Here is a 24,552-nt window from a genome sequence, read left to right as displayed (position 1 = left end):
GGGACAGGATCACCCCTGATAAACCCACTGGTAATTCGGAGCCACGGGACAAGCAAACAGACTTTCTGGGTCAGGGGTGCAATGGGGAGCCTCTGATTGTCTAAAGTCACTCTGTACAGGGAGACCTACTGCCGAGAGACGGTAAGAAGCTGCCATAACTTGTCTTCCTCTGCATCCCTAACAGGCAGTGATGACATGAAAAAAGAATACGGCATCTGCATATTACCCTTTATAATCAGTTTCAGTACCTTCCCACTGAACACTTGGGACTGGCTCGTGGTCTCTCCTAAGCTTATATTCTGTGCCGGACTGCCAGTACTCACCAAACTGATTCGTCCTGCAGTGTCTCAGGGTTCGGACAGTGTCGGCAATCATGTGCTGCAAGGGAGAGCAGAAACCCATCAATGGGAGAGTTATTTAGGGTGCTGCTGGGGTAGCGGTGTCTCCCGGGATGGTAGGATTTTATAGCCTTGGGTAAAATGGAGGGGATGTATTTGGAACTGGACTGTAACTGAGAACACTGAGCTTGGCTTATGAGATATTCGATCTTCTTCTGCAGAAACAGTGCTTCCAGCTCGGGCCCTGGGTTTCCACATGCCATGGACTCGGACAGCCCTTTGCTTACACAGTGTTGGCAAATCCAGCACCCTCAGCCCCGTCTGCCTGTCTGAATCTGCACAGGCTTTTCACTTCTGGGGATGTTTTGGTTGCTCTCCGTGAAGCCTGTCTGAGATTCCCCTTCTGAGTCTGGGAGGCTCCTTCAGACAGTACAGATCGGCCTGTGTGGTCGTCACTGCTTGGGATCTCTGCACCTCCTCTAGGCCAGGTGCCACTAGAGGGCTCTGCGTGCCCAGCACCTGTTGTATGTCACACAGGGATTCACTCAGACCTGCTGAATGCAGGTAGGAATGTGGGTGGCATCAAAGACTCAGTATCGCAAATCAAGACAGGAAAAGAGTCACAAAAGTTGAACATTTTCTAAAACCCCAGAATCATTACACAGACCATTTTCTGTTTATGATTTACATTCCCTCCAACAGTCTTCAGGATTTTGCTTTAATTCTTTCTCTGAAGTTCTAGCTGATCTGCAGGCAAAAGTCTTCTTGACCTCATGGCTGCCTCTGACCAGCTCCCAGCAGCTCATACTCAGGTACCTCCAACAGTCTTCTAGTTCTCTTGTTTTTAGTGTTCCACCATGAAGGAGAGAGACAGCATTTAGGACACCATTCTGCACTACTGTTCCTCCCCTCCGGTTGCTAGAATCATCTCCGAACACTGTTGCTATCATGTTCTAGTCCTCTGGAAAATCCACAGTGACTTTCTCATTTGGTTCATCTCAAAATCCAAACATCAGGGGCGCCTGGGTAGTTCAGTGGGTTAAGCCTCTGCCTTCGACTCAGGTCATGGTCTTAAGGTCCTGGGATCGAGCCCCAGATTGGGCTCTCTGCTCAGTGCGGGGGCCTGCTTCCCCCTCTCCCTCTGCCTGCCTCTGCCTACTTGTGATCTCTTTCTTCGTCAAACAAATAAATAAAATCTTTAAAAAAATCCAAATATCATCCTATTATTCAAAAATCAACATTATCCATTATCTGGTCCTCCAAACCTCCCTAAACATGTCATCATCTTTCTTGTCCTGCGTATACATACCAAGCAAAGGTTCATCCATTTACAGCAAGCCCTTAATGAATGATTGCTAAAAGAATAATATGAGTACAAAACTTTTTTTTTAATTTAATATCCCTTAGAACTGTAGAAACTTTATTTGAACATGACCTACTTATTAAATTGTTCTCCACTATATTTCTAATTTATTTCTACTCAATAGTGAAAAATTAAATAGGGCAGTGATTAGAACAGTAGCTCAGTCTGCCTTTGTAAAGGAAATGAGACGTGACTCATGTCTGTGAATGTATTGTTAATGTTTCCTTCCCCAAATGTGACCGCTCTTCCCAGGGCAGGTCTCTTGTTCTAAGCTATGGCGTCACACTGCTTTCTATCGTATGCCACTCATGTGGCTCTCGGGAGCCCTGGGCAGGTGCAAGGCTGAGGACTGAATGCCACAGGGAAACCTGGGTCCTGGGCCTCATCTTTGGCTTTCCCGATGCAGGAAGGAGGAGCAGGAGGAAAATCTGGTAAAGGATGATACTCTATACATGGAAAAGAGAAAGTATCTGTTTCTTGGTTATTTAATAGTTCAGGGGTGAAGTGGTTAGAGCTGCTGAGACAGCAGAGGGCACGGCGGACAGCTCATTAGACCCAGTGCGCACATCGGGGCCCTCGTGTCGTTGGCCGTCATGTGCTGGCCTGTATCAGCCAGATAAAGAAAATGCACTGAATTATTTGCTAGCTGGCACAGGCTAATATCCACCATGAGGAATTGGCTTCTTACCAGTTAATTCAGTTAGGTTCTATTGGTTCATTATTGTGAAAGATGATCCTGCTGTAGCTTAAGCGAAATGCTGTTCCTTGCTAAGAAACATTCCTTCGAAAATATTGACTCCATTAGGAAATTCAGTTTCCTTCTCCAGCATCCAAGTAGGAGACAGGGCTGTGTATAATGTAAAATAGATTTCTGTCCTTTGAAAAAATGTGAATGTACCCTGTCTTCTCTGTGAGAGGAAGGGGGTCAGCCCGAGGTGGGCTGCATCGTTAAATGCCATCTACTTTGAGGACCAGGAACTCCCCAATATTACAAAATCTGCTCTCTTTAGCAATGATGTGCTAGCAAGCACCTAATGGATGCACAGGGGTGCTAGGGCCCTGCTCTTGGTATGTATACCTGTGTTTCTTTCTTTCTTTCTTTTTTTGGTGGACGACAAAGCAAAATTTATTGAGCAGTAGTTCAAAGCTCCTGAAGAGGGAGGGGACCCGAGAGGACAGTCTTATAGCTGCATTGATTTTCTAGCTGTCTTTTTTTCATAAAGTTCTCTTCAGGAATTTCAAATTTAAAAGAGAGGGGTGGGCGCCTGGGTGGCTCAGTGGGTTAAGCCGCTGCCTTCGGCTCAGGTCATGATCTCAGGGTCCTGGGATCGAGTCCCGCATCGGGCTCTCTGCTCGGCAGGGAGCCTGCTTCCTCCTCTCTCTCTCTGCCTGCCTCTCTGCCTACTTGTAATCTCTCTCTGTCAAATAAATAAATAAATCTTTAAAAGAGAGGGGTGCCTGGGTGGCTCAGTGGCTAAGCATCTGCCTTAGGCTCAGGTCATGATTCCAGGGTCCTGGGATCGAGCCCCGCACTGGGGCTTCTCCTTGTGTCGTTCCCCCTGCTTATGCTCTCTCTGTCAAGTAAATAAATAAAATTAAATAAATAAAATAAAATAAAATTCAAAGGAGAATATGATTATTTATATATGCCATGTTATTTCCTTAAACCATCTTAAAGAATTGAGATGGGGGAAGGTCTCTGCTCAGTGGGGGGGCCTGTTTCCCCCTCTCCCTCTGCCTGCCTCTCTGCCTACTTGTGATCTCTACTACTGATTCTAACAGATTCTATTGACTCTACTACTACTGATAGCTACTGATTTTAACAGAAGGACTATCTATTAGACTTTGTTTTGTTCCCTATGGTCAGTCTGAAGTCTTTTTTTTTGTTGTTTTAAAGATTTTATTTATTTATTCGACAGAGGAAGAAACAGTGAGAGAGGAAACACGGGCAAGGGGAGTGGAAGAGGTGAACAGGCTTCCCGGTGAGCAGAGAGCCCAATGTGGGGCTCCATTCAGGAACCTGGGATCATGACTCGAGGGAAAGACAGATGCTTAACCAACTGAGCCATCCAGGTGCCCCAGATTTTACTATTATTTTTCCCTGTGGTCACTCTGAAGCGTTGACACATCTGAAAGCAAGACCCTAGGTGACATGAGCTGCATTAGGCGGCTTCCACTGGCATGTTGGAGAAAGCATGGGAAACCAGAGATGCTGGTCAGAGGGAGAGAGAGGGCTGCAGGGATCTTTCCGCTGCTCTCTCCCATCTGGGCTTTTATCGAATTGTTCTCACACTTTGCTGGCACCATCTGAGGGCCAGCAACACAATGAGCTTAACCAAACCACCAGGTCACTTTGGGGAGAAGGTCCACCGCCAGCCTGTCCTCAACAATCAACAAGAGTCAGCTTATGAAGAGTGCGACTGCTCTCTCGCACTCCCTCTGAATCAGAGGGAAACTCACTAGACCTTTATAGGGGATTCCACTCAGTGTGAAACACCCATCCCACGTCTTCATACATGCTCTCCAACGTTTGTTGGGCATTCTTAACCAGATGTGCAAGCCAGAGTTTGAAGGAGATACTGATTGAAAGCGTCATTTGCTTGAAATCATTTCATTAATATCACACACTGGAGATGAACCTACACAGAGTCTAGAACGTCAGTGCCTATAGCCTTTGGTTGCAAAGAGGTGCCCTATGGTCTTTAGAACATAACACACTGATGTAGCAGAAATCTCAAAGAGTAAGTATCAAAAAACCCCACTTTGAATATACATTTCTGGTTGTGCTGGTTTGACTGTAGAGTCTTCTAACTGAGCTCTGATTCCAAAGCAATTGCACTTAAAAAGTTACAAACCCATCCACTTTAATTTTTATTAATTAATTTATTTATTTAGATTTTACTTATTTGACAGAAAGAGTGATCACAAGCAGGGGGAGCACTAGAGGGAGAGGGAGAAGCAGTTTTCCCTGCTGAGCAGGGAGCCCAATATGGGGCTTGATCCCAAGACCCTGGGATCATGACCCCAGCCAAAGGAAGACACGTAACCAAATGAGCCACCCAGGTGCTCCTAAACACATCCACTTTAAAAATAACTGGGCACAGAGGCACCTGGGTTGGGGAGTCAGTTAAGTATCCAGCTCTTGGTTTTGGCTCAGGTGGTGATCTCAGGATTGTGAGATCGAGTCCCATACAGGGCTCTGTGCTCAACACAGAGACTGCTTTAGATTTTCCCTCTGCCTCTCCTGCTCACGCTCTCTCTCAAATAAATAAACAAATCTTAAAAAAAAAAAAAAAAAGGCACAAACCTATCATCCTCCAGTGATTAAAATGGAGCTATGACAAGATATCCCAAGATGTCTATCTCCCAGATTCTAGTATTGTGGATTTTCAAGTTGCACTGCGGTTCTCTGCTGCCTCACCCGCTGTGCAGTGAGTTAAGCTGACCATAAGAGCAGGGCACTTACAAGGCAAAGGTCAGACTCAAACCCCGCCTGGACTCATCAGTGTGTACTGCTCTTTGGTCATGGTCTACAGCCCCTGTCTCCCTCAACCTGCTGTCACAGGCCTGACCTCGTCTCATAGGGAACCGGAGGTCAGTTCCTGAAAGAGTTCACACAAACCCATTATCATTGCTGAAAAGGTCACTCAAAGGTCAGGATCTCCAGACAGGGATCACTGGTATCATCTCTAACTATGAAGGACAGTCTCATCTGTGTCACTAAGGTTCATTTACCAGACAGACTCATTCTGGGGTCAACTGGGCCTCTTTGGAGCACTCCCATTTGATTTATCTGGCTCAGTTCTAGCAGGCCAGCCCTCCTTGGCCCAGGCCACTCAGAAAGGTGAGGAGGAGCCTACCATATGAGAAAGAAACCTGGGAAGGTCCTAGAAATAATTCAGCAAGAGGCCTTCTGGTAACTTGCAGGAAGGGACTGACTAGGAACCTTTCACTGGTGAGCAGGGAGGGTCCTATGCCAGCGCTGCAGCCTCCACAGTTGTGCACCGTTCAAGGGCTGGCAGAGACATGCGACCTGCCCTCACACTCACACGCTCCCAATTCCACCTTCATATCCGAGTGGGGAGCACTGGAGACAAACACACCTCCCCAGAAGCTTCCTCCTGAGCCTCGGGAGCCGTGTACACCGAGACACGGAGCGATGCCTTTCAGGCAGTCAGGCTTAGCCTCCTGCATGCAAAATTCCTCCTGACAGAACCTTACGGTTTTACTTCTGGTTCAGTAACACACCTTCCACCTCTGACAGAAACGTAATGAAGTCCCATTTTCAAGCCCAAGAAACAGGTTTTCATATACTTTACGAGTCTTGTGAGCACCCCCATTTTTAACTTGAATACATTTTCGTGACAATGCATAACATGCAGCAAACAATCTCCTGCAAACCACCGTGATTTCAGAGTCCAGAGTGTGGACCATTACACCATGGGGCCCACCTCCACCGTGATTTCAAAGGAGAAAAGTACTTAAATCATTTGTTTCTTGGAGCAAGAAACAAAAGCATACACTTTCCTTACAGAAGGGAAAGGGGAGAAATAATGAAATTTACATACCAGTTTTTCAAAATTGACGAGATTATCCAAAAATGTTTTATTTCCTTCATGAATAAATGTTACATCTGAAAATTAAAAACAAGATATATGTGCTGTTAGGAATGAGTCAGGGCTAAGGAGGTCTAGATGCAATACAACTTATTAATTTTTCTTAAACATTGTGCATTATTCCATAAATTTGATGAGGCAACCTGGAATTGAATCTATATGGTATTCGATGTGAAAAGGCATAATTTGTGTTTGTGAGTGTGGGAAGAGAACATAAACGAACAAATGCAATGATATATTTTGTACACAGTGAAGACCCTGACCTCAACTTAACCAGTATAACTTAACCAGCCCACTAATTTTTAGGCCAGAATATTGAGCAGAAAAGAACTACATAGCCAGAAACAGAAGAGTTTTAATATCTTTGTGTTTCCTTTTTAACAATTCCTGGCCAAGTGTATGGGGCCTGTTTTACCTAAAATGTTAGTGGATCCAGATGCAGATGTTTCAATTTAGATTTTTGGTTCCAAAAACCAGTGCCCGATTGTGTATCAGCAAGGGATAAGCCAGAAAATGGCAGAGTTTCTGGCCCTCCTTGATGGGTGCAAAAAAGCATCACTGACAAAAAGAACACAAGGAAAGTAGGATGAAAGTACATTTTCAGAGGTAGGGGAAGTTACACTTGGTTTGAGCCTCACTGCATTTAAAGTGACAGAAGATACTCAAGCAAAAATCTCCTTTGGATGCAAAAACAAACAAACAAACAAACAAAAACCAAAAAACAAAAATCAGAACTGATAAACCCAAGAGTCCCTCTTCAAGAGAAAGGGATCTGGGAATCATTTAAAATAAAGATAGCAGCTGAAGCTCAATGAGCAGTGACTCATAAAAACTCACATCAGAGGGTCAACGACTGAGCACTAAGGGAATCCTCTAAAACAGGAATCAAAATAAGAAATATATTACAGTTTAAAAAGCCTGCAAATAATCATGTTAGATCACAAATGTGGAGGGCAGGGATGCCTTGGTGGCTCAGTCAGTGGAGCGTCTGTTTTCAGCCCCGATCATGATCCCGCGGTCCTAGGACTGAGCCCCACATTGGGTTCCCTGCTCAGCGGGGAGCCTGTTTCCCCTCTCCCTCTGCCTGTAGCTTCCCCCTGCTTGTGTGCTCTCTCTGTCTCTCTGTCAAATAAATAAAAATCTTAGAAAAAAGAATTAAAAACAAAAAGCAAAAGTGGAGGGCAAACCAAATGAAAACTACCATGTTAAAGTAAGCTGACATAAAAGAGGGAAAAGAACAGCCTTAGATTCCTATAAATAGAAAGGGAAAGCATTTGCATCTAATCAAGACTTTCATTCTGCTGGTCCCTGTGGGGCAATAATGAGCTAGGTGCTCTGGAAACCTGCCTAGGATGCATTTGGCTGCTGAGCTTTGATGGCCCACGAGGGGGCGACACGAGTTACATAGTTACAGGATACCCTGATAAAAATCTTTCCTCAAGCCATCCCTTACATACAGCTTCTAGTACTGACTGCAAAGATTTCCTAGGATTTTCCCCCTTCTTTTAAAACGATGTTCTAACAGGAAAACGATTCACAATTATATGGTCATCTGACAAACTCTCTAGTTATTTTATTATCTTTCAAGACTTTGCTTTCAAAAAAAGAACTACAAGCTTTCATTCTATGTCACAATATTTAGAAGACAGTAGTCCTGGGTCACCTGGCTGACTCAGTCAGAAGGGCATGCAACTCTTGACCTCAGCGTTTTACATTTGAGCCCCACGTTGCGTGTAAAGATTACTTAAAAAATAAAAAGATCATGGGGTGCCTGGATGGCTCAGTTGGTTAAGCGGCAGACTTGGTTTCAGCTGAGGTCATGATCCCAGGTGCTGGGATGGAGCCCTCTGTCAGGCCCCCTGCTCAGCGGGAGTCGGCTTCAGGATTCTCTCTCTCCCGTTGCCCCTCCCCAACTTGTGCACTCTCTCTCTCTAAAATAAATAAATCTCTTTAGAAAAACTTATAAGACACTCGTCAATGCAGTTAGCTCTTACCTTTTTGGTGTGACAAATAAACACCGTGTGCACCCTATCTACACCACACACCACCTAAAAGCCTAGCTTCCCCTAACTCCCTGAGACCTCAGGTCACAAACGCCCTCTCTGAATCCCTTGGTCCATTTCCCCAGTGTCACATTATTGTCATCCTCTCACCGTGCTCCCAAGGATAATGACGAGGACTCATGACAATAAGGGCACTTATCTGTATTAAGAGCATTAACAAAAGACTGTAAGGTATAGCCCCAGCAGGACAGAGTGTGAAGAAACTGTGGGCCAAAGACCATGCACTTCTGGCTCATGATGACAGCTCTGCTCGTCCCAGCCGGGATTCAAACCCAGGGAGCCTGGTTCCTCTCACCACTATATCTCTCCAGGAGCTCGAGCTGAACAGACTTGGGCATTTCTTAAACCCGTCAGAGCCGCCTTGCCAGATTTATGGCACAGGGAGCGTGTCAGCAACTTTCCACGTCTTCCCTTGGTGGCTCCCTCTCTTCCCTCCAGCCTGAGGTCTCTTCTCTTCTTGGGTGGTCTCACTTAATCCCAGTGGCTTGGAGGCCAGGCTCATGCTGGCCTGAGAATAAAGCAGGGAAGGTGCATTTGGCCAGGTGGGGAGAGAGAGGCTGGAAAGGGCTGCCACCCAGAAGGGGGTTCAAGGGGCTGAAGGGTTTGATGCAGGTGAATGGCAGGTGTGTGAAGAGGAAGGTAGGAAGGTAGGAGGAAGATAAACCAGTAAGAGGAAGGAAGGGCGGGAGGGGGCGAGAGAGAAAGAGAAAGAAAAAAAGAAAAGAAAAGAAAAGAAAAGAGACAAAGAGAGAGAGAGAGACCTGGACTCTCAGAACGTTAAGTGTGGGGTTGTGAAGCACTTCAGGGAACCCAGCAGGCAGAGTGCAGGAAATGAGCGCTGTTCATCTAAAGACACTCAAACACTCTCCAAACACTTCATATAATAGAACTACTGGAGGAAACGGCTCCATTTGGAGATGACAAGTAAGAGAAGGAAGAAATGTACAAGCACCCTAACATTCCTTTGATTTAAAAGCCCCTGCAAATCTGCAGTCATCATCCTGGCTCTGAGATACACACACAAGCCCCCAGAGGACCTCAGTTCACCCTCCCACACCTGTTGATAGTCACTCTGCTGGAAAGGACTACCGGCTCCCCAAACACCGCATGATACACACTGCCGGGCTGCTTCTGACTCTAGCTGAGCGGGATCCTTGCCCCTACACTTATTTAGGGTTTCCCATTCATCCACTTTCTGAATGGATTCTACACCACAGCGGGGGGTAGGGGGTGTATGGGGGTGGGGGGGACGGATCAAAAGGCAAGAATTCAACAGGAAAGCTGATGAAGAAGGACCTTCAGGTTAAGTGCTCACTTGGTAATCTGCATGCTTACTGGGAACTGACTGGCTCACAAAAGGAAACACAGGAGGCCTAATCCTTTGTAACACCCAAGGAGTTCAATTTGGTCCTTTTTCTCTAATAGCAACCCAAAGTGGGAGGAACAAGGGGGAGAGGGGTGAGTTTTCACTAAAAGGCTGGTTGTTCTAAAGTAGTTTATCTCAACTTTAAAAAAATTTTGCAATTAAAAAATCCCCAAATTGACGTTTGTTTTTCTTCCAAAATGTTTTGTTTCAGGCATGATATACACATATTTTAAATTTTCACCCTATATTCCTTTGGAAATTATTTCAGATAAAAATGGTAATTTGAAACAATAAAGTGTAATGATGTTTATTTTTATAATGACAAAATATTTGAAAAAGCAAACTAAGTGCTTAAACTCAAGAAAGCTTCTAATGAAAAAAAGAAAAAAATGAAAAAATGTTTAATTTACTAGAGTGAATGTATTTGCAGAGAAAAAAGGGAAATTTGTTTTGCTGCCAACAAAGAGGTCTAGATAAACTCAGTAGAGCAGAAAATTGCATCCAAGCTAAGATGTAAGTCTGAGACACTTGACTGCGTTAAATATTTTTGGGGGGAAATCACAAACATTCAGCAAAAAGCACTGCTCATATCTAATTAAGCTAAGGGACACTGTCAACTAATTTCTCATTACCTAAAAACTTTTCTCTCAAAATTTTTTCTGCTTAAGATTAATTTCTCTCCCAGATCTGTCCTCATTTCCTGTTTCCCATTTCTGTCTAAAGGATTCTGTTACTTCCCACCTGCCGCCCCCCACTCTCCACATGAGAACGTTTCATTTTGCAAATAAAAACTGTAAGCCTGAATAAACCTTTAAATTGTTATTTTGGCATTACAATCTCTCCCTATTCCATCCATTTACATTTAGCAGAATCTTTTCAGCTTGAACGAAGCATCTGCATGCCTCCGTTGTGCTAACAGAGTATTGTTTCAGGAAGATTCTTGCTTTGTACTAGATGCAGAGTGGATGAGGAGTGGTGGGCTCAGAGCCTCTCAGTGATTCTGCAAGCTCTGCCTGTTCTGGAGAGAGGCTGAGGAGGGAACACAGGCGTCTTTGCCAGTGGGGGCCAGTGGGGGCAGCGATGGGGTCGGGGTGGGCTGGGAGGAGAATGGCCGGGCCATCCAGCAATCCGGTTCCCAGGCAGCCCATTTCCAGAATCGTATGTCGGAGTTTAGTCACTGGGCCCAGACCCAGCAGAAAATACAAGCCTCTGAAGGGCGAAGGCTACATAATAAAGTCTTCCTATAAAACCCCCTGGAAAGTATTAAAATATGGCTCCAAAAACAAAGACCAAATCCCTTTTTCCTGGAAAGCACATAGGTAGGGTATATACTGAATATCAGTAGCACAGGCCAGATTCAAAAGAACTTCCTTTGAATGAACCCTCTTGGTTTGAAAGAGACTACTGAGATCTCACTAGCAAATTTAACTAACGTGTTTCGGGATGAATTATTTGGGGCTCTTCAGAAGAAAAGTCAGCGGACCAGCTTGCAGCTGTCACATACTCTCCTGAATGCCACTCCTGGAAAGACAGCACCTTCTCCCCCAGTCACAGACTTTACTGCCAGGGGGTTGACCATAGGTACTTCTCACACAGCAGCAGCCTGGCAGTTAGCGCTCCGAAATTTAAGCTGCAAACTCGGAGTGTGATCTCTCTCTGGGTTTTTTCTCCCAGCCTGGCTTAAGTAAGTGGATGGTCAACTCCAAGAAAGTAAGCCTGCACTTGAGAGCAGAGCAAAATAAAAGCACAGGTGTCCAGTGCCAAGTTCTGTGAGTCAGGTGAAAATGCTTTGGTATCTCTATGAAAAAATTAAGTATTTCAGTTACCTCAGAAATAACTGAGCACTCGCAAACCCATCTCAAACAAACACGGTTAGGTCTGAATGTCAAAATTACTCTGAAGAAATAGACTGAGAGTCTCTCTTGCTCTTTTTTTTGGCCCTGTACAGTTAGAGGGATACATTTCTGCGGATGGAATTGGATGGCATAAAGGAAAGACAATTGTTACCTTTAAGCAACAGGGGCATGAATGGGATTTTGGGTGGTTTCATCTTTTTGAATGCATCTCTGTAGGCTTTGTGATTCAGGGAAGGATCCTGCCGAACCAAGCAGATTACAAAGAGAAAGAAAAATCAATGTGCTATAGAAACAATTCTAAATCCACTTTTGCTATACAATTTGAACATGATTTAGATATCAAGAGGTTCTTCTTCAGAACAAAGTAGATAAAGGTTTCCTAGGAGAATAAACTCACTAAATTAGGGCAGGAAATGTAGGCAATGAATAAAAGTCAACTTATTGGTTTACAATAATAGGAAATAACTGCAAAAGAGAGGCACCTTTTGATTGCCTTATTATTTTCCTCAAATAGGTTCTTTAAGCACAGTTTCCTCTGCATAATTTCTACCACGAGGTAACCCCAAAGTCTTTTGTTAGGTACAATGCAAAGAAAAACCTTCCTCATAATGCATGGACAATGCACAGAAAAATAAGAGAACGCTGTTTTCTTGTGTTCTGAAAAGCAACTCGACATTTTAAAAAATTTAAACCTGAGAAATGGTACGAAGGAGAAAAAGGAAAAAAGAATCATGCATGAGACACTGCACATTCCATTTATACCAATTAATTTTGTAGACGTTGAAATGGACTATATACTTAAAAATCTGCACTCTGCAAATCATGTCAAAAGGACCATTCTCACTACCTTTCTCCATGGAGAGGAAGAAGCATTTACTGTCAACTTCTTCCTTCTGTAGGAAGGAAAGCTACAGTTTCAGGTCCGAGTGATCTAGTCTAAGCTACCAGACACGGTAGAGGGTCATGAACAAGGCAATCTAGACAGAAATTCGGCACTATCAATTAATTTGAAGAGTAAGTCCCGTTTGGCTCACTACTTACTGTTAAACTTTCAAGTTCAGAGAAAAGTTTCTTAAACTTCCCAGGGATTTTCTAAAATCAAACAAACAAAATACAAAAAAGAAAAGGTCAAAGAAGTCTGTTACTTTCAGAGGAACCAAGGGGGCAACGTTTATTAAGCTAAACTTCCAAATGTCACATATCTGAACACAAACACTTCTATCCTTTGGTTTACCCTGACTGCTTCTCACTACGCAATCTTCCTCATCCCTTAATGTGACACTCCTTGGGAATGTTGCTAAAAACAGTTTAAAATAGGTCATGGCTACGTGACTCAGGAATCCAGCTGATTAGACATTCCACACGCTGGTGATTTTTTAATACAGACTAGGATTTCTGTTCCAGATCCCACCTTTGGCGAATGCTCTTGTCTTCTCACGTCGTCTTGCTGAGTGGGAAATAGTAATATTGGCTAGCATTTTTTGTCGAATTGATCTAACTGCATTTCACAGCAGAGGGCTAAATGGTGAAAGGCCATAAAAACCCTAAGGGACACAGCCTGCCTGCCAATGGGCAGGAGAGCTGAGCTGCAAGGACCACCCCCACCAGCAGGTGGCATGGGAAGTCACAAAGGGTGGAAACACGGGCTCTCCAGGGTAGTCAGTGGGTCTGAATTCGAATTCCCACGTTGCCCTGTTCCAGCTGGGTGGTTTGGGGTGAGTTTCCACTTGCCCTCCTGGGGTCCAGCCTGAACTGGTCCCGTATCTCCTTCATCACCACATCCTCTGTTCTAATTGGTCCAGCTCATTCTGGATCCGCCATGGGACAGATGTTCAGGCCCCTGCCCATAGGAGGCCATCTACATGCCCACGAAATGCACACTATTTGAATTGAATTGAACTCTTTCTCCTCTCAATTTCTACACATCGAGTCTTCTTTCCAGGTTTAATTCAAATTCCATGCCCCTCCGACCCTGGCTGGCCATTAGTGTCCCTCCAGCTCTGACGGACTGTGGCATCGCCTCCTTTCACCTTACGATGCGCACGCACGTCTTGTTTGCTTAACCGGGGCAAGCAGGCCTTTCTTTCCTTTTCTTTGGCACCCCTCTAAGGAGCACTGACCCCGACCCTCAGGTCACCCCCGTGCTTCCCAGTGGAGAATGGCGCCTGATGCAAAGAAAGTGAAACCCTAGCACACTGCTCGGAGCCCTGTGCTGACATCTCACGTCAGAAAAAAGAGAGTCGGCCTGTCTTGCAGGAGTGAGAATCGGGAGCCACGGAGAGAATGGAGTAGTGACAGGAAGTGAGGCTGAGGGGACTGGAGAGACGCTAAGGAGAACGCGCGAGCACACGCAGGTCAGGGCCATCGGGGGCAGGCTTGATGGTGAAAGAGCAGGGCTGAGGGAGAGAAATGGTGCACGCAGTGAGGTAGCCAGTCAACAGGAACAGAGAGAGACAAATAGAAGCCCAAAGAAAGGTGATGGGGCCAGGGGAAGGGCCGGAGCCCTCTTTCCTGTGTCTGGCCATACTCAGGGACTCAAGTTCTAGGACACGGACTCTAAGGGCCTATGTGGGAAGAGCTGAGTCCGTGTCCCAGAACTTGAGTTGACTTGAGTGGGCCTCTCCATCTGAGAATGCAGGCAGCCTTCCCCAAGCAACAGGGACACAGGCAGAGCCCAGACTGGGGAGGGGCTGAAACTGAACACTGTGGGCCTTCTTTAAAAAGTAAGAATACAAAACTACTGTACTTCTGCAAATTTTACAGAGATATACATCATCCACATGAACACACTGCTGGGGGGTGGGGGCCTGCAAGAGAGAGGCCTGGAAGCTTACACCCATTAGCATCTCAGCAAATCTGCTTCTGGACACCTGTCACCACTTCTGAAAGGACCAGCATGGGACTGGAACCACAAAAGCACAGCAGCAAAGCAGAAAACAAGCTGTGGAGCATTTTACAATTTTTATCTCCTTCATATATGTATGTTCTCTGTATGAAAATATGTATTTCTTGTATTGGATTTTATATAACTAATAGAGCCATTCTGAAGACGATTTGATTAAAACAGTCCAACCTGACACATAGATTTTTAACATTTTTCTTTCCTAGTAGCACTTACCTCATTTAAACAATGCAAATAAATTTATTTTGAAGAACGGCTTTTCACGGGAACATTTCCCATTCAGTTTTCTTTGTCCCTCCCCTCCCCGTTTCCATGTAGACCCCCAAGGCTCACCTCCCAGGTCTGCGACAACCGGCTCACAGAAGCAGTGTTGAGACCCATCACGATAGCAAAGAAAGAATTCAGGTTTCTCTGGGCTTTGCAGCTATGGAATAAAGAAAGCACAAGGTACTTGGAGCAACATCCTTTTGCCAGATGGCTGCAAAAGATAAAGATGCAAAGGCTCTCCTAGGCCACAGAGTTCAACGTCCAGGGTGGCATGGGACTCCAAGGCCAACACACACTGAATGCCTTTGTGTGTGTGTTGGGGGGGCTTGGCAGTGTCCGCTCTGCTGCTCCTCACCAGGTAACAGATTCCAAACATTCCAGCTCATTTTTCCCTTTAGGAAAAGATTGTGCTCCGACACCCTCTGGACACCTCAAAAGATTCCTCCTTTTAAAAAATCTATTTTGGGGATGCCTGGGTAGCTTAGTCAGTTAAGTGTCTGTCTGCCTTTGGCTCAGGTCATGATCCCGGGGTCCTGGGATCGAGTCCTGCATTGGGCTCCCTGCTCAGCGGGGAGCCTGCTTCTCTCTCTGCCTCTGCCTGCCGGTCCCCCTGCTTGTGCTCTCTCTCTCTGACAAATAAATAAATAAAATATTTTAAAAAAATTAATAAAAAATCTATTTTGGATGACACATCTACAATTTCAACCGAAAACTCTTCAATTCATGTTTCTTTTAATATAGCATACTCTTTTTTAAATAAAGATTTTATTTATTTATTTGGGGGAGAGAGAGAGAGAATGAGAAGGGGGAGGGTCAGAGGGAGAAGCAGACTCCCTGCTGAGCAGAGAGCCCCTGATGTGGGACTCGATCCTGGGACTCCAGGATGACCTGAGCTGAAGGCACTTACCCAACTGACCTACCCAGGCGCCCTAGCATACTCCTACTATAATAGTTCTCTTGTCCCATCTCTCTGTACCTAGGATGCTGTCATTACGCTTCGACAGACAAGCCCCTCTCCCCTCACTGGTTCAAGCTCCCCCTCCCTCAACATTCAGATGAATTTTCTTCGCTATCTGCCATACAGACACTGTCCTATGGATCTATGTAAAATATGGCATGTGTTGTGGGGGTCCCATTCCATATTTCTCATTTAGAGGAGAAAGGAGGAAATAAAATGCAAAATAAGATCACATTGAGCTCCATTCACTCTGTGAGATGATCTGTTCTGCATTACGTCAGTCATGCCCTTCAATCTAATCGGTCAAAAGTCCACTGGTTTTCAAAGCCTGCGGAGGGGGCCTGGCCTCCCAGGTCAGCCAGGGCAGCCTGTGGGTTCCAGACACTCCTTTATCTGCAGTGTTTTTTTTAAAAACAAACAAACAAACAAACAAACAAAAAACACTTCTCCGAGCCAAGTTTTTAAAGTTAAGAAATTCCTCTAACATGATAAATATGAAGTCATATGAAAGTGAGCAACAGCAAGCTGGGGCAGAAAAAGTGCCAGCTTGTGCCAAACGCCCTCTGTCCCACCACATCCCCACTGGGCTCATGAGGAACTTGGGGACAGCGGATGTGTAATTCCTGAGTCCTGCCTTTTCAGTTATACTGTGTTAGAGTGTGTATTATGAATTCTCCACTACCATCATAAATGGCTGTACATCTTCATCAAAAACGTTTCATGATTTGCTTACTTATTCCCCGATTGTTAACATTCAGGATATTCTCAATTCAATTCAATACAGAAGGCTACAAAGAGTATCTTCGTGCATAAAACTTTTTAACTGGATTTATGGTGCTTCTAATTAAAATTCAGTCATTCATGACATGATTGGTCCAAAGCTATCTCGACGTTAAATGTTCTCGACACATACTGAAAACTGTCCCCCAAAATGGTGCGGCCTCCCGGTGGCACAGGCTGTAGGGGAAAGTATCTAGCTCCGAAACAAGAGAACGGATAGGGCTGTTTCCAGGTCACACACACAGTTGGCTGTGCCTGGCAAGTCCTCCCTACACAGCTGCTCCCAGGGCCAGCCTCGGGGGCTGCACACTGCCCAAGGACAGCTGCGCCTGGGCTCCAGGGCAGACAGGGCCCCACCAGGGAGCATGTGGCAAACTCCATCCCCACCAAGAGTGGAATGTGCAAAGGCACTGTTGCCTCCACACTGAGGGTCCAAAGCATCTGGGCTAGACACTGTCCCAGAGGCCCCTCACCGCGGAGCCTCCACGGTCATGAGTTGTACCCCTCGGAGTCTTCCTTGCCCGGCATCTGGCCCTGCCTGCGACTTGCGGATCAGTGAGGGGACTGGAAACTCAGTCTAACTGGCCCCTTTATCTGCTTTCTACCAACTTGCTCCTGGTGGACACTGCTTGGTATGTTTCTCTGGGTCAATGATTTAGAAAATCCACTGTTTTTGTATATTATCGGTGACCAAAGGCATCTATTACCTGGACTCTGCTTCCCTTTCTGTCTCCTCACCTCCTTCCCCAGCCAGAACAGACATGAGGCAGCTCTAAGGCTTGGTGTGCTGATGGGAGGTTCCTCTGTGGAGAGGCTCCTATGGTCGGGGAGAACCATCCCGCCCCTAGGCCACAAGCACCTCTGTGGGAGGCTCTCTCTGACTCCCAGGTCCTCCCACTTACTACAGGACGGAAGCCTGTGATTTTTCACTAGACATTAGGTTCCTCACAGCTAGAGGATATATCCATTCATTTTTATATTCTGCCCATCACCCAAATACCCAGTATACAGCAAGCCTTTCAGACAGCATTTGCTGGCGTTGAAAACAAGACTTTTTGGGGATATGGTTTTATTAATATTCATTTTAAAAAGGTTTATTATACCTCTTTTTATTTGGTATCATTTATCAGAATTCTCATCTTTTTATCTTTAAGCTTCCATAAACAATTTTCCTAACCCAGATCTCTTTTGTAGTCATACTTACAATTAAAAAAAAAAAAAAAAAAGCACATATAACTAACGTCTGAGCCTATAAAAAGAACAAATACTTTCTCTAGAAGACAAATTGATAAGAGTACAAATATGGGATACCAATCCGGTCTGGAATCCTTTGTTACCAAGGTTCATTCATTCCACGATAAGCACAGACTGACACTGAAACATTCCGGTTTAGCAAACACTCCTTTGTCTGTGTGAGGAAATAAACTCCACTCAATCCACAGAGGTGGGGGGTGGGGAGGGCGAGAAGGAAGGAAACATGAATATGCAAATAGATGCCTTAGGCAGGGGAGACACTTCATGATCATGGAAATTACTGTTTTCCCTTGGTTATTCCTACTAGTGTGATTATGAGGAATTTAACTTTATGTTTCTGTTGGCATTCTACTCTATGGGCTAGGAATAGAGAGACCAGTACAGTAAATAATTCAAGAGCATGGGGCCATATGGAGAAGATGTGAATATATTTCATTTCCCTGAGGATAGATATAATCTTATACTGGAACTAAGCTGTGTGGTGTCATTTTACTCCTTGGGACATTAATGTCCCATTTCTCCAAGTAACTGGCATTTATAAGAAAGCTTTTGATCCAAAAGAGCCTCACTTTTATGAATTTCACAGGCCATTTGGAATGCACTGGCCGAATGAAGAAGAAGAAGAAGAAGAAGAAGAAGAAAAAGGAATATTCACCATAAAAACTATCCAAGATTTAGGAATATCTGCCGAATCTCTCACCTTCCATTTCCAGTCGCACCAAACACCAGGTTGGGTACTTTTGTTATCTCTTGCTAGGTAAACGACATGCCCTGCATCTGGGGGTCTTTTTGCCTGCAGTTTAGTCTATGTGCTACCTTCCCATCAATCTTCCTAAGGACAGCTCTGATCCTGACAGCCTCCTGCACAAAAAAGGCAATGAATCCCTAGCTCCTCAGTTCAGCCTAAACTCTTTGATCGGAAATGCACCGTCCTTCACCATTTGCTTTTATCTTCCTTTGCAGATCAATCTCCCAACAGTTCTGTACAAAGAACACTCCATTCTGGTGAAAGCAGATGAGGTCCCTTTCCCTGACCGTATGCTGCCTGCCTCCTCCTCCAGGGAGGTTCACCTCCACGGACAGTACGTACTTCCAAACTCTTATCTGTCCGGTTCCCCCCAGAATTCAAATACGGCCTTGAATGCTACGTCCTTCACAAATGTTTCCCATCCTTCTTTTCCACATCATTGGCATACGAGCTTTTCCCCCTCCAAAGCCCCAGGAGAATTCAATCTCAGAATAAGGCACCCCCCGTTCTATTTTGCACGCTAACCATCTGAGGTATCCAAGTATCCCCTCCAGCAGGTTGCAAACTCCTCAAAGGCATGGATTGGGCGTAGGGTCGGTCGGGTTTCCCATGGAAATCCATACTTCCCTGCAAGGATCCGTACAAGTAATGAGTGATTATTCATAATTTCCTGAACGTGTTACACTGATGCACACTCCAAAACTGTTTGACGTAGAAACTACTCGGGAAGACAAAGGAGAAATAAAATGGGTAATAGTAGGAACTGGGAGAGATTCTGACTCCTGCTGCCTGCTTCCGTTGGGAGGCTGTCCCCAAGAGCCCTCTCAGGATACTAATCTGGCATTTTAAGGGAAGCTCTCAGAGAGTTACTAAAATGTCATTCAACGAACCTTTACTGAGTCACTGCTGTTTAAGTTCTGCATCAGGCGTACCAGGTACAATGTTTGATTAGTAATGGCCCTTGTCCTCTGGAGGCTAACACAGGCAAGGGAAGGGATTCTAAATAAACAGAGAAGTTTAATAAATGTAATAAAAGAAAAAGTTAAAAGGGAATAAGCATGTGTGTGAGGGACCATGGGGGTAGGGAGTAGTTAGCCCTGCATCCGAAAATCAGAGAGGGCTTCAAGAAGGAAGTAACTTTTGACCTCAGTCTTAAAGAACACAGCAATCTGCATGATGGAAGTGGTCATTTCGGCAGAGCCAACAATGCCGTGTGCAGGCCTGGAGGACGGCGTGCCCGGGACAGACAGCCAGTAGGAGCAGCTGCGATGTGGAGCGCCCCCAGAGGGTGAGGCTCTGAGGTCAGGTGGGACCAGCCGGGCTGGGCCTGCAGAAGATTTTGCAAAGTCCACACAGTGGGCATCAAGCAGCCAAGAACAGGATCCTAGAATGCACCCAATTTGCAAGGATTCTCCCCGCTCACGTCATCTTCCCAGTGTTTTCTGCCTGCTGTAGCTCCCAAGGCACACCACAGGTCAGCTGCGGGACGGAGCATGTGCGTGCTGGCTGCTCACTCATTCTGCAGCACAGAGCAGAGGGCCCGAGTCTGGTATGGACACTGATGGCAAAGTGTAACCCCCTCACATGCAAAGACATAAATATTCCAGAACAGACCTTTTCAATCATTTGCTCACTTCACTCTGTATTTTACTTTTACCTCCTAACCCCTCTTATCATCCCAAAGGGAAAAAAATGGACTCTCTCAAGGAGACCAGAAGAACTGCATTAGTCACCATCGGAAACTCACTGTGCAGCGATTTTGATGAATTTTTTCAGCAGCTGCACTCGCTTGGCCAGCTGGCTGCAGAGCAGGACCTCCGTGGCCACCCAGAGCTGGACTTCATTGCATCTCTGCAGGAGAAGGCTGAGGTTCGCCGTGTGCTCCCCACTGCCTTGTCGGCCAAACGTGAAGTAGATCAGCTCTTGCTGCAGGAAGACAGGTGCACACCAGCATTTATTTTTAGCAGAGACAAGCTGATACAGAAGTCAGTCCATGGTTAAGAGCTGCCTCAGGTGGCCACTCTCATCATGTGTTATGAGAACATAACAATAGATCCAACCGGACACAACGCAGGGTTAGAGATGCCTTGTGAAATAATGTTCACTTAGAATCCTCACAAAAAAATGTTATTTTTAGAATGTGCAGATGACACAGTTTTACATGAAACTCTAAGAAGTTCTGAAGTTTAAATCACAGGCTGAATCAAATCCAAACTTCCTGAACTTGATGTACTGGGAAAAGCAAGTGGAAATGATTGTCACTAGTACAGGTAGGTTCTCTCCATGAGGGTTCTCTGATTGTAGAGTGAATCAGGATCACCTGGAGGCCTGTTACAGTAGCTCTCTGGGCCCCAGCCCCTGAATTTTCTCCTTCAATAAGTCTGTGGGTCCCAAACCCGTATCTATAACAAGCCCCCAGGTGGTGCTGCTGATGCTGGTCTGGGTACCTGCTCTTTGAAAACCATGGATAAAAGACAGAGTAAAATCATGAACAGAAAGACAGTGAGATCAGGGAAAGGTCCAAAATTTACAAAATGTAGCAAGACCAGCCACTCTTTATCCAGACTGGTCATAGGCAGAGCAACAGAAGGGATGTGTTTTTAAATGAAAGGGTGTGTGCACTTCACAGGAGGGGCCCCCCGCTCCCCTGAGAAAGCAGTACAAGCAGTGACACAGCCTGCTCCAGTCACATCTCGTAAGACGCACATCGTTTAGCTTGAAGGAGTTCACGACTTGCTTGGATTTAGATTATAATGTGGGCATTTTTCTGAGGAGGACATTTTCCTGAGGAGGACACTTTAAACTGAAAGGAGAACTCAAGCCCCTGAGCTGGGCACGAGTTTCTTCAGAAGGAAAGGCTGATTGTAATGAAAAATGTCACTACATGGCAAAGCAAAGGCAACACACGGTTGCACAGAAAGGTCTCATTTTTCATCTCCTGATTCCTGTGAGCCCTTCCACTGGCTACATTTACTCCTTAATTGTCAATAGCATTCTGTCCCTACTCTACTCTATCATTTTATAAATGTTTAAGCTGTCTTCCAAGGGAGGGGTGATGGACATAAAGATTTGAAGTCTATCTCCAAAGTTTCAAGAAAGTACTTTAAGTCTTGCAGCACAGTCTAAATGTGTAGAATGTTCTAGAGGAAAAGAATGACTGTATGTGTACGTGCATAAATACGATTCTGTACAAAACCGCAAACTTTATGGAAAAAAATTAAAGTATCAATATCAAAGTTGTCAAATGTAAAATGGCTTTTCAAGTCCATTAGATCTTCATAATTATGCAAATACATAAGTATTCAAACATATAAAAATATAGCACTTTTATACTACAGTACACATATGATTATATTAGGAGCACATAAAGCATGATCACGTATCTGACTTTCCTAGGTTTGTATTTAAAGTCCCCAAATATCTTTTGGGCTATGGCATCCTAAGCAGAACTACAGCACGAGATGATGGATCTTTTTAAAACTGAGTCACGTACAAATACTCTTTTAAAAAAATACAAAGTTAGGGGTGGCTGGGTGGCTAGTCATCAGGCATCTGCCTTCAGCTCGGGTCATAATCCTGGGGTCCTGGGATCCAGCCCCACATCAGGCTCCCTGCTCAGTGGGGAGCACGCTTCTCCCTCTCCCACTCCCCCTGCTTGTGTTCCCTCTCTCACTCTCTCTCTCTGTCAAATAAATAAATAAAATCTTAACTATCTCAACTATGATTTAATCTATTTTCAAAAAAAGAATGCAAAGTTAAAATAGCACTAGCATTTATTTTATCTTTTCACTCCTTACTTACCTCGTGAATTGAATTGAAGAGACTCCAATCAAAATTCATTAATTCCAGAGCAAGATCCCAAGTGTTCATTCCCAAAATCCTCATCGACCTTTGCTGCGATTCCTCATTTTCTGCAAATGGGTTCTAAACCAACAGACAGAAGCAAAAGGATCCTCAGTAATTCCCAAATGTTTGGCACTGAATTGGCTGACCACAGAAAGTCACTAGAAGCCCAGATTAGGAAAGTAATCTTGTCTGAGTGTGCTTAATATTTTTCCTGGTCTGTTCATCTTTGGTGAGTTACAGTCAATTTGGGAAACAGCCTTGGAAACAGTAGAATGTGGTCAATGATTCTTTAGTGAGTTAGCCTGCCCCTCCCCCCACCACACGTGCACGCATCCACAGATCTGATTATAAAACACTGCCCCAGCAGACAGCGTAATGAAAGCGAAAGCCCTGAAATCACTTTGGCTTCTGGTAAGAATTAGTGTGCCAGCAGGTTAGTATAAAAACAAACAAAAGAAATGTCATGGTGCACTTCAATAAAGACAGACATGGTTTTCACAGGAAATATGTTTAACAAGCCTCGTCCCAGACACGCACTTACAAATTTTATTAAAATGCCTGTGGGAAGTGATAAAAATTTAAACAAGAAATAAAAAATAAAAGTTACTTCATTTATGTCCCATGGTGGATGATTATTTCAAGTATTTGTTGCTTTACCTATACAAAGAGGGGCAAGTCTGGTAATGGCACTTCCTTAAATTCCACCAAAACTTTAAATATTTTGTCACTGTTAAATTTATTAAAAACTATCTGGCATCTTTTCAAAATATTTGATATTTTCTAATTAAAGTACAAATTCTCCAGGGGCATCTGGCTGGCTCAGTCAGTAGAGCACATGGTATGGGGTTATGAGTTTGAGCTGATGTTGGCTAAGCATTTACTTGAAAAAAAATTCTCCCATTTGAAGGGTTGGATTTGAGTAGTTAATGATATTAAAATTATTAATAACTTGGAGAAAAAACAATGGGACTTCGCAAAAATAAATGACATGACAGGATGAAGAGGTTCCAAATATTAATTCCGCTTTTGTTGTTTTGTTTGTTTGTTTGTTTTAAATATTTTATTTATTTATTTGACAGAGAGAGACACAGAGAGAGAGGGAACACAAGCAGGGGAAGTGGGAGAGGGAGAAGCAGACTTCCTGCTGAGCAGGGAGCCCAATGCCAGGCTAGATCCTAGGACCCTGGGATCATGACCCGAGCCAAAGACAGACGCTTAATGACTGAGCCACCCAGGTGCCCCCAATTCCTCTTTCAAAACTGTGAAATTCTTAGCATTTCACAAGTTTTACTGTTATAAAAAGGTTTCCTAACTTGAAGAAGAAAAGCAAAAAACAAAAACCAAATGACAAAACACCTTCTCAGAGCTTCTCCACAGACTTTTTCAGGGCAGGTCAAGGTACAAATTGTCCCTGTAGCCCCGGGTGGGACACAAGGGGGGCTCAATGAGGGCAGACTGAAATAACGCGTGTGCAAATACTGAGTGGGGTTGGGGGGGAAGGAAAGCTCACGTTTCTCGCGGCCTGACTAGTCTGGAACCAGACAGGTGCCACACTACTCTGCAGGCATTCAGCAGGAGAGCCAAGAGCTGGGAAGACGGACATAAATCTCTGCACACTAATTTGGAGATGTAAGGATATTTTCAGTTGGCTTTTTACCCCTCCTGCTTTTTCTCCCTAAATGCACCCCTTGCCCTGGTACTGCCTTCTGGGTACCCAAGGCTGTCTACGGCCCTCTCCGACAAACACTTTCTATTTTTCTACCCTTTCATCCAGGGCTCTAACGCCTGCCTTCTGAGAAGAGCAACTCATCTATACGTAAGTGGAATGAGGCCTAGTGGCTCCCCATGTTATCTCTCCTGCCCTTAACAATATTCCATTTCAACTAGCAATCTTTTGGAGATAAAACACTGAAAGCTAGGACTCCAACAGGGAACTCTCAGGCAGCATGGAGAGCTGGTGGTGGAAACACTCGAGGGCAGGATGGCACCTGGCTTATCCGGGAACATACTTCAGAGCCCCCATGTCCTGTACTAGGACACTGCTCAGGCCTGCCTTCTGCTCTTCTGAAGCAGGTCCTGGTTGGTGGTCGGAGAGTGCACGGGGCGTGCATAGCAGGGAACTGAAAAGAAGTCTGTGGGTAGCGTGAGGAAGGAGGGCATGGAAGACAAGAGTGTGAATCTCTACCATCACCCAG

General features: G+C 44.9%; 1 protein-coding gene across 4 annotated transcripts in view; it reads right to left on the bottom strand.

Annotated features, from left to right (window-relative positions):
• The window catches only part of RAPGEF5 (Rap guanine nucleotide exchange factor 5), a 223,322-nt gene that overhangs the window by 6,639 nt on the left and 192,131 nt on the right, over nucleotides 1-24,552 (bottom strand). For all 4 annotated transcript variants that reach the window (XM_032304896.1, XM_032304897.1, XM_032304898.1 and 1 more), the window contains exons 19-25: nucleotides 22,313-22,435; nucleotides 20,259-20,437; nucleotides 14,838-14,928; nucleotides 12,644-12,694; nucleotides 11,754-11,841; nucleotides 6,270-6,334; nucleotides 324-378 (exon numbers count right to left, since the gene is read on the bottom strand). In XM_032304896.1, coding sequence (XP_032160787.1) covers nucleotides 324-378; nucleotides 6,270-6,334; nucleotides 11,754-11,841; nucleotides 12,644-12,694; nucleotides 14,838-14,928; nucleotides 20,259-20,437; nucleotides 22,313-22,435 — 652 coding nt within the window. The remainder of the gene's footprint in view (nucleotides 1-323; nucleotides 379-6,269; nucleotides 6,335-11,753; nucleotides 11,842-12,643; nucleotides 12,695-14,837; nucleotides 14,929-20,258; nucleotides 20,438-22,312; nucleotides 22,436-24,552) is intronic.

Source organism: Mustela erminea, chromosome 11 (genome assembly GCF_009829155.1).
Source record: "Mustela erminea isolate mMusErm1 chromosome 11, mMusErm1.Pri, whole genome shotgun sequence".
NCBI classification, from domain to species: domain Eukaryota; kingdom Metazoa; phylum Chordata; class Mammalia; order Carnivora; family Mustelidae; genus Mustela; species Mustela erminea.
Note: the sequence above shows the minus strand (reverse complement) of the source record. Positions and strands in the feature narration are given on the sequence as shown.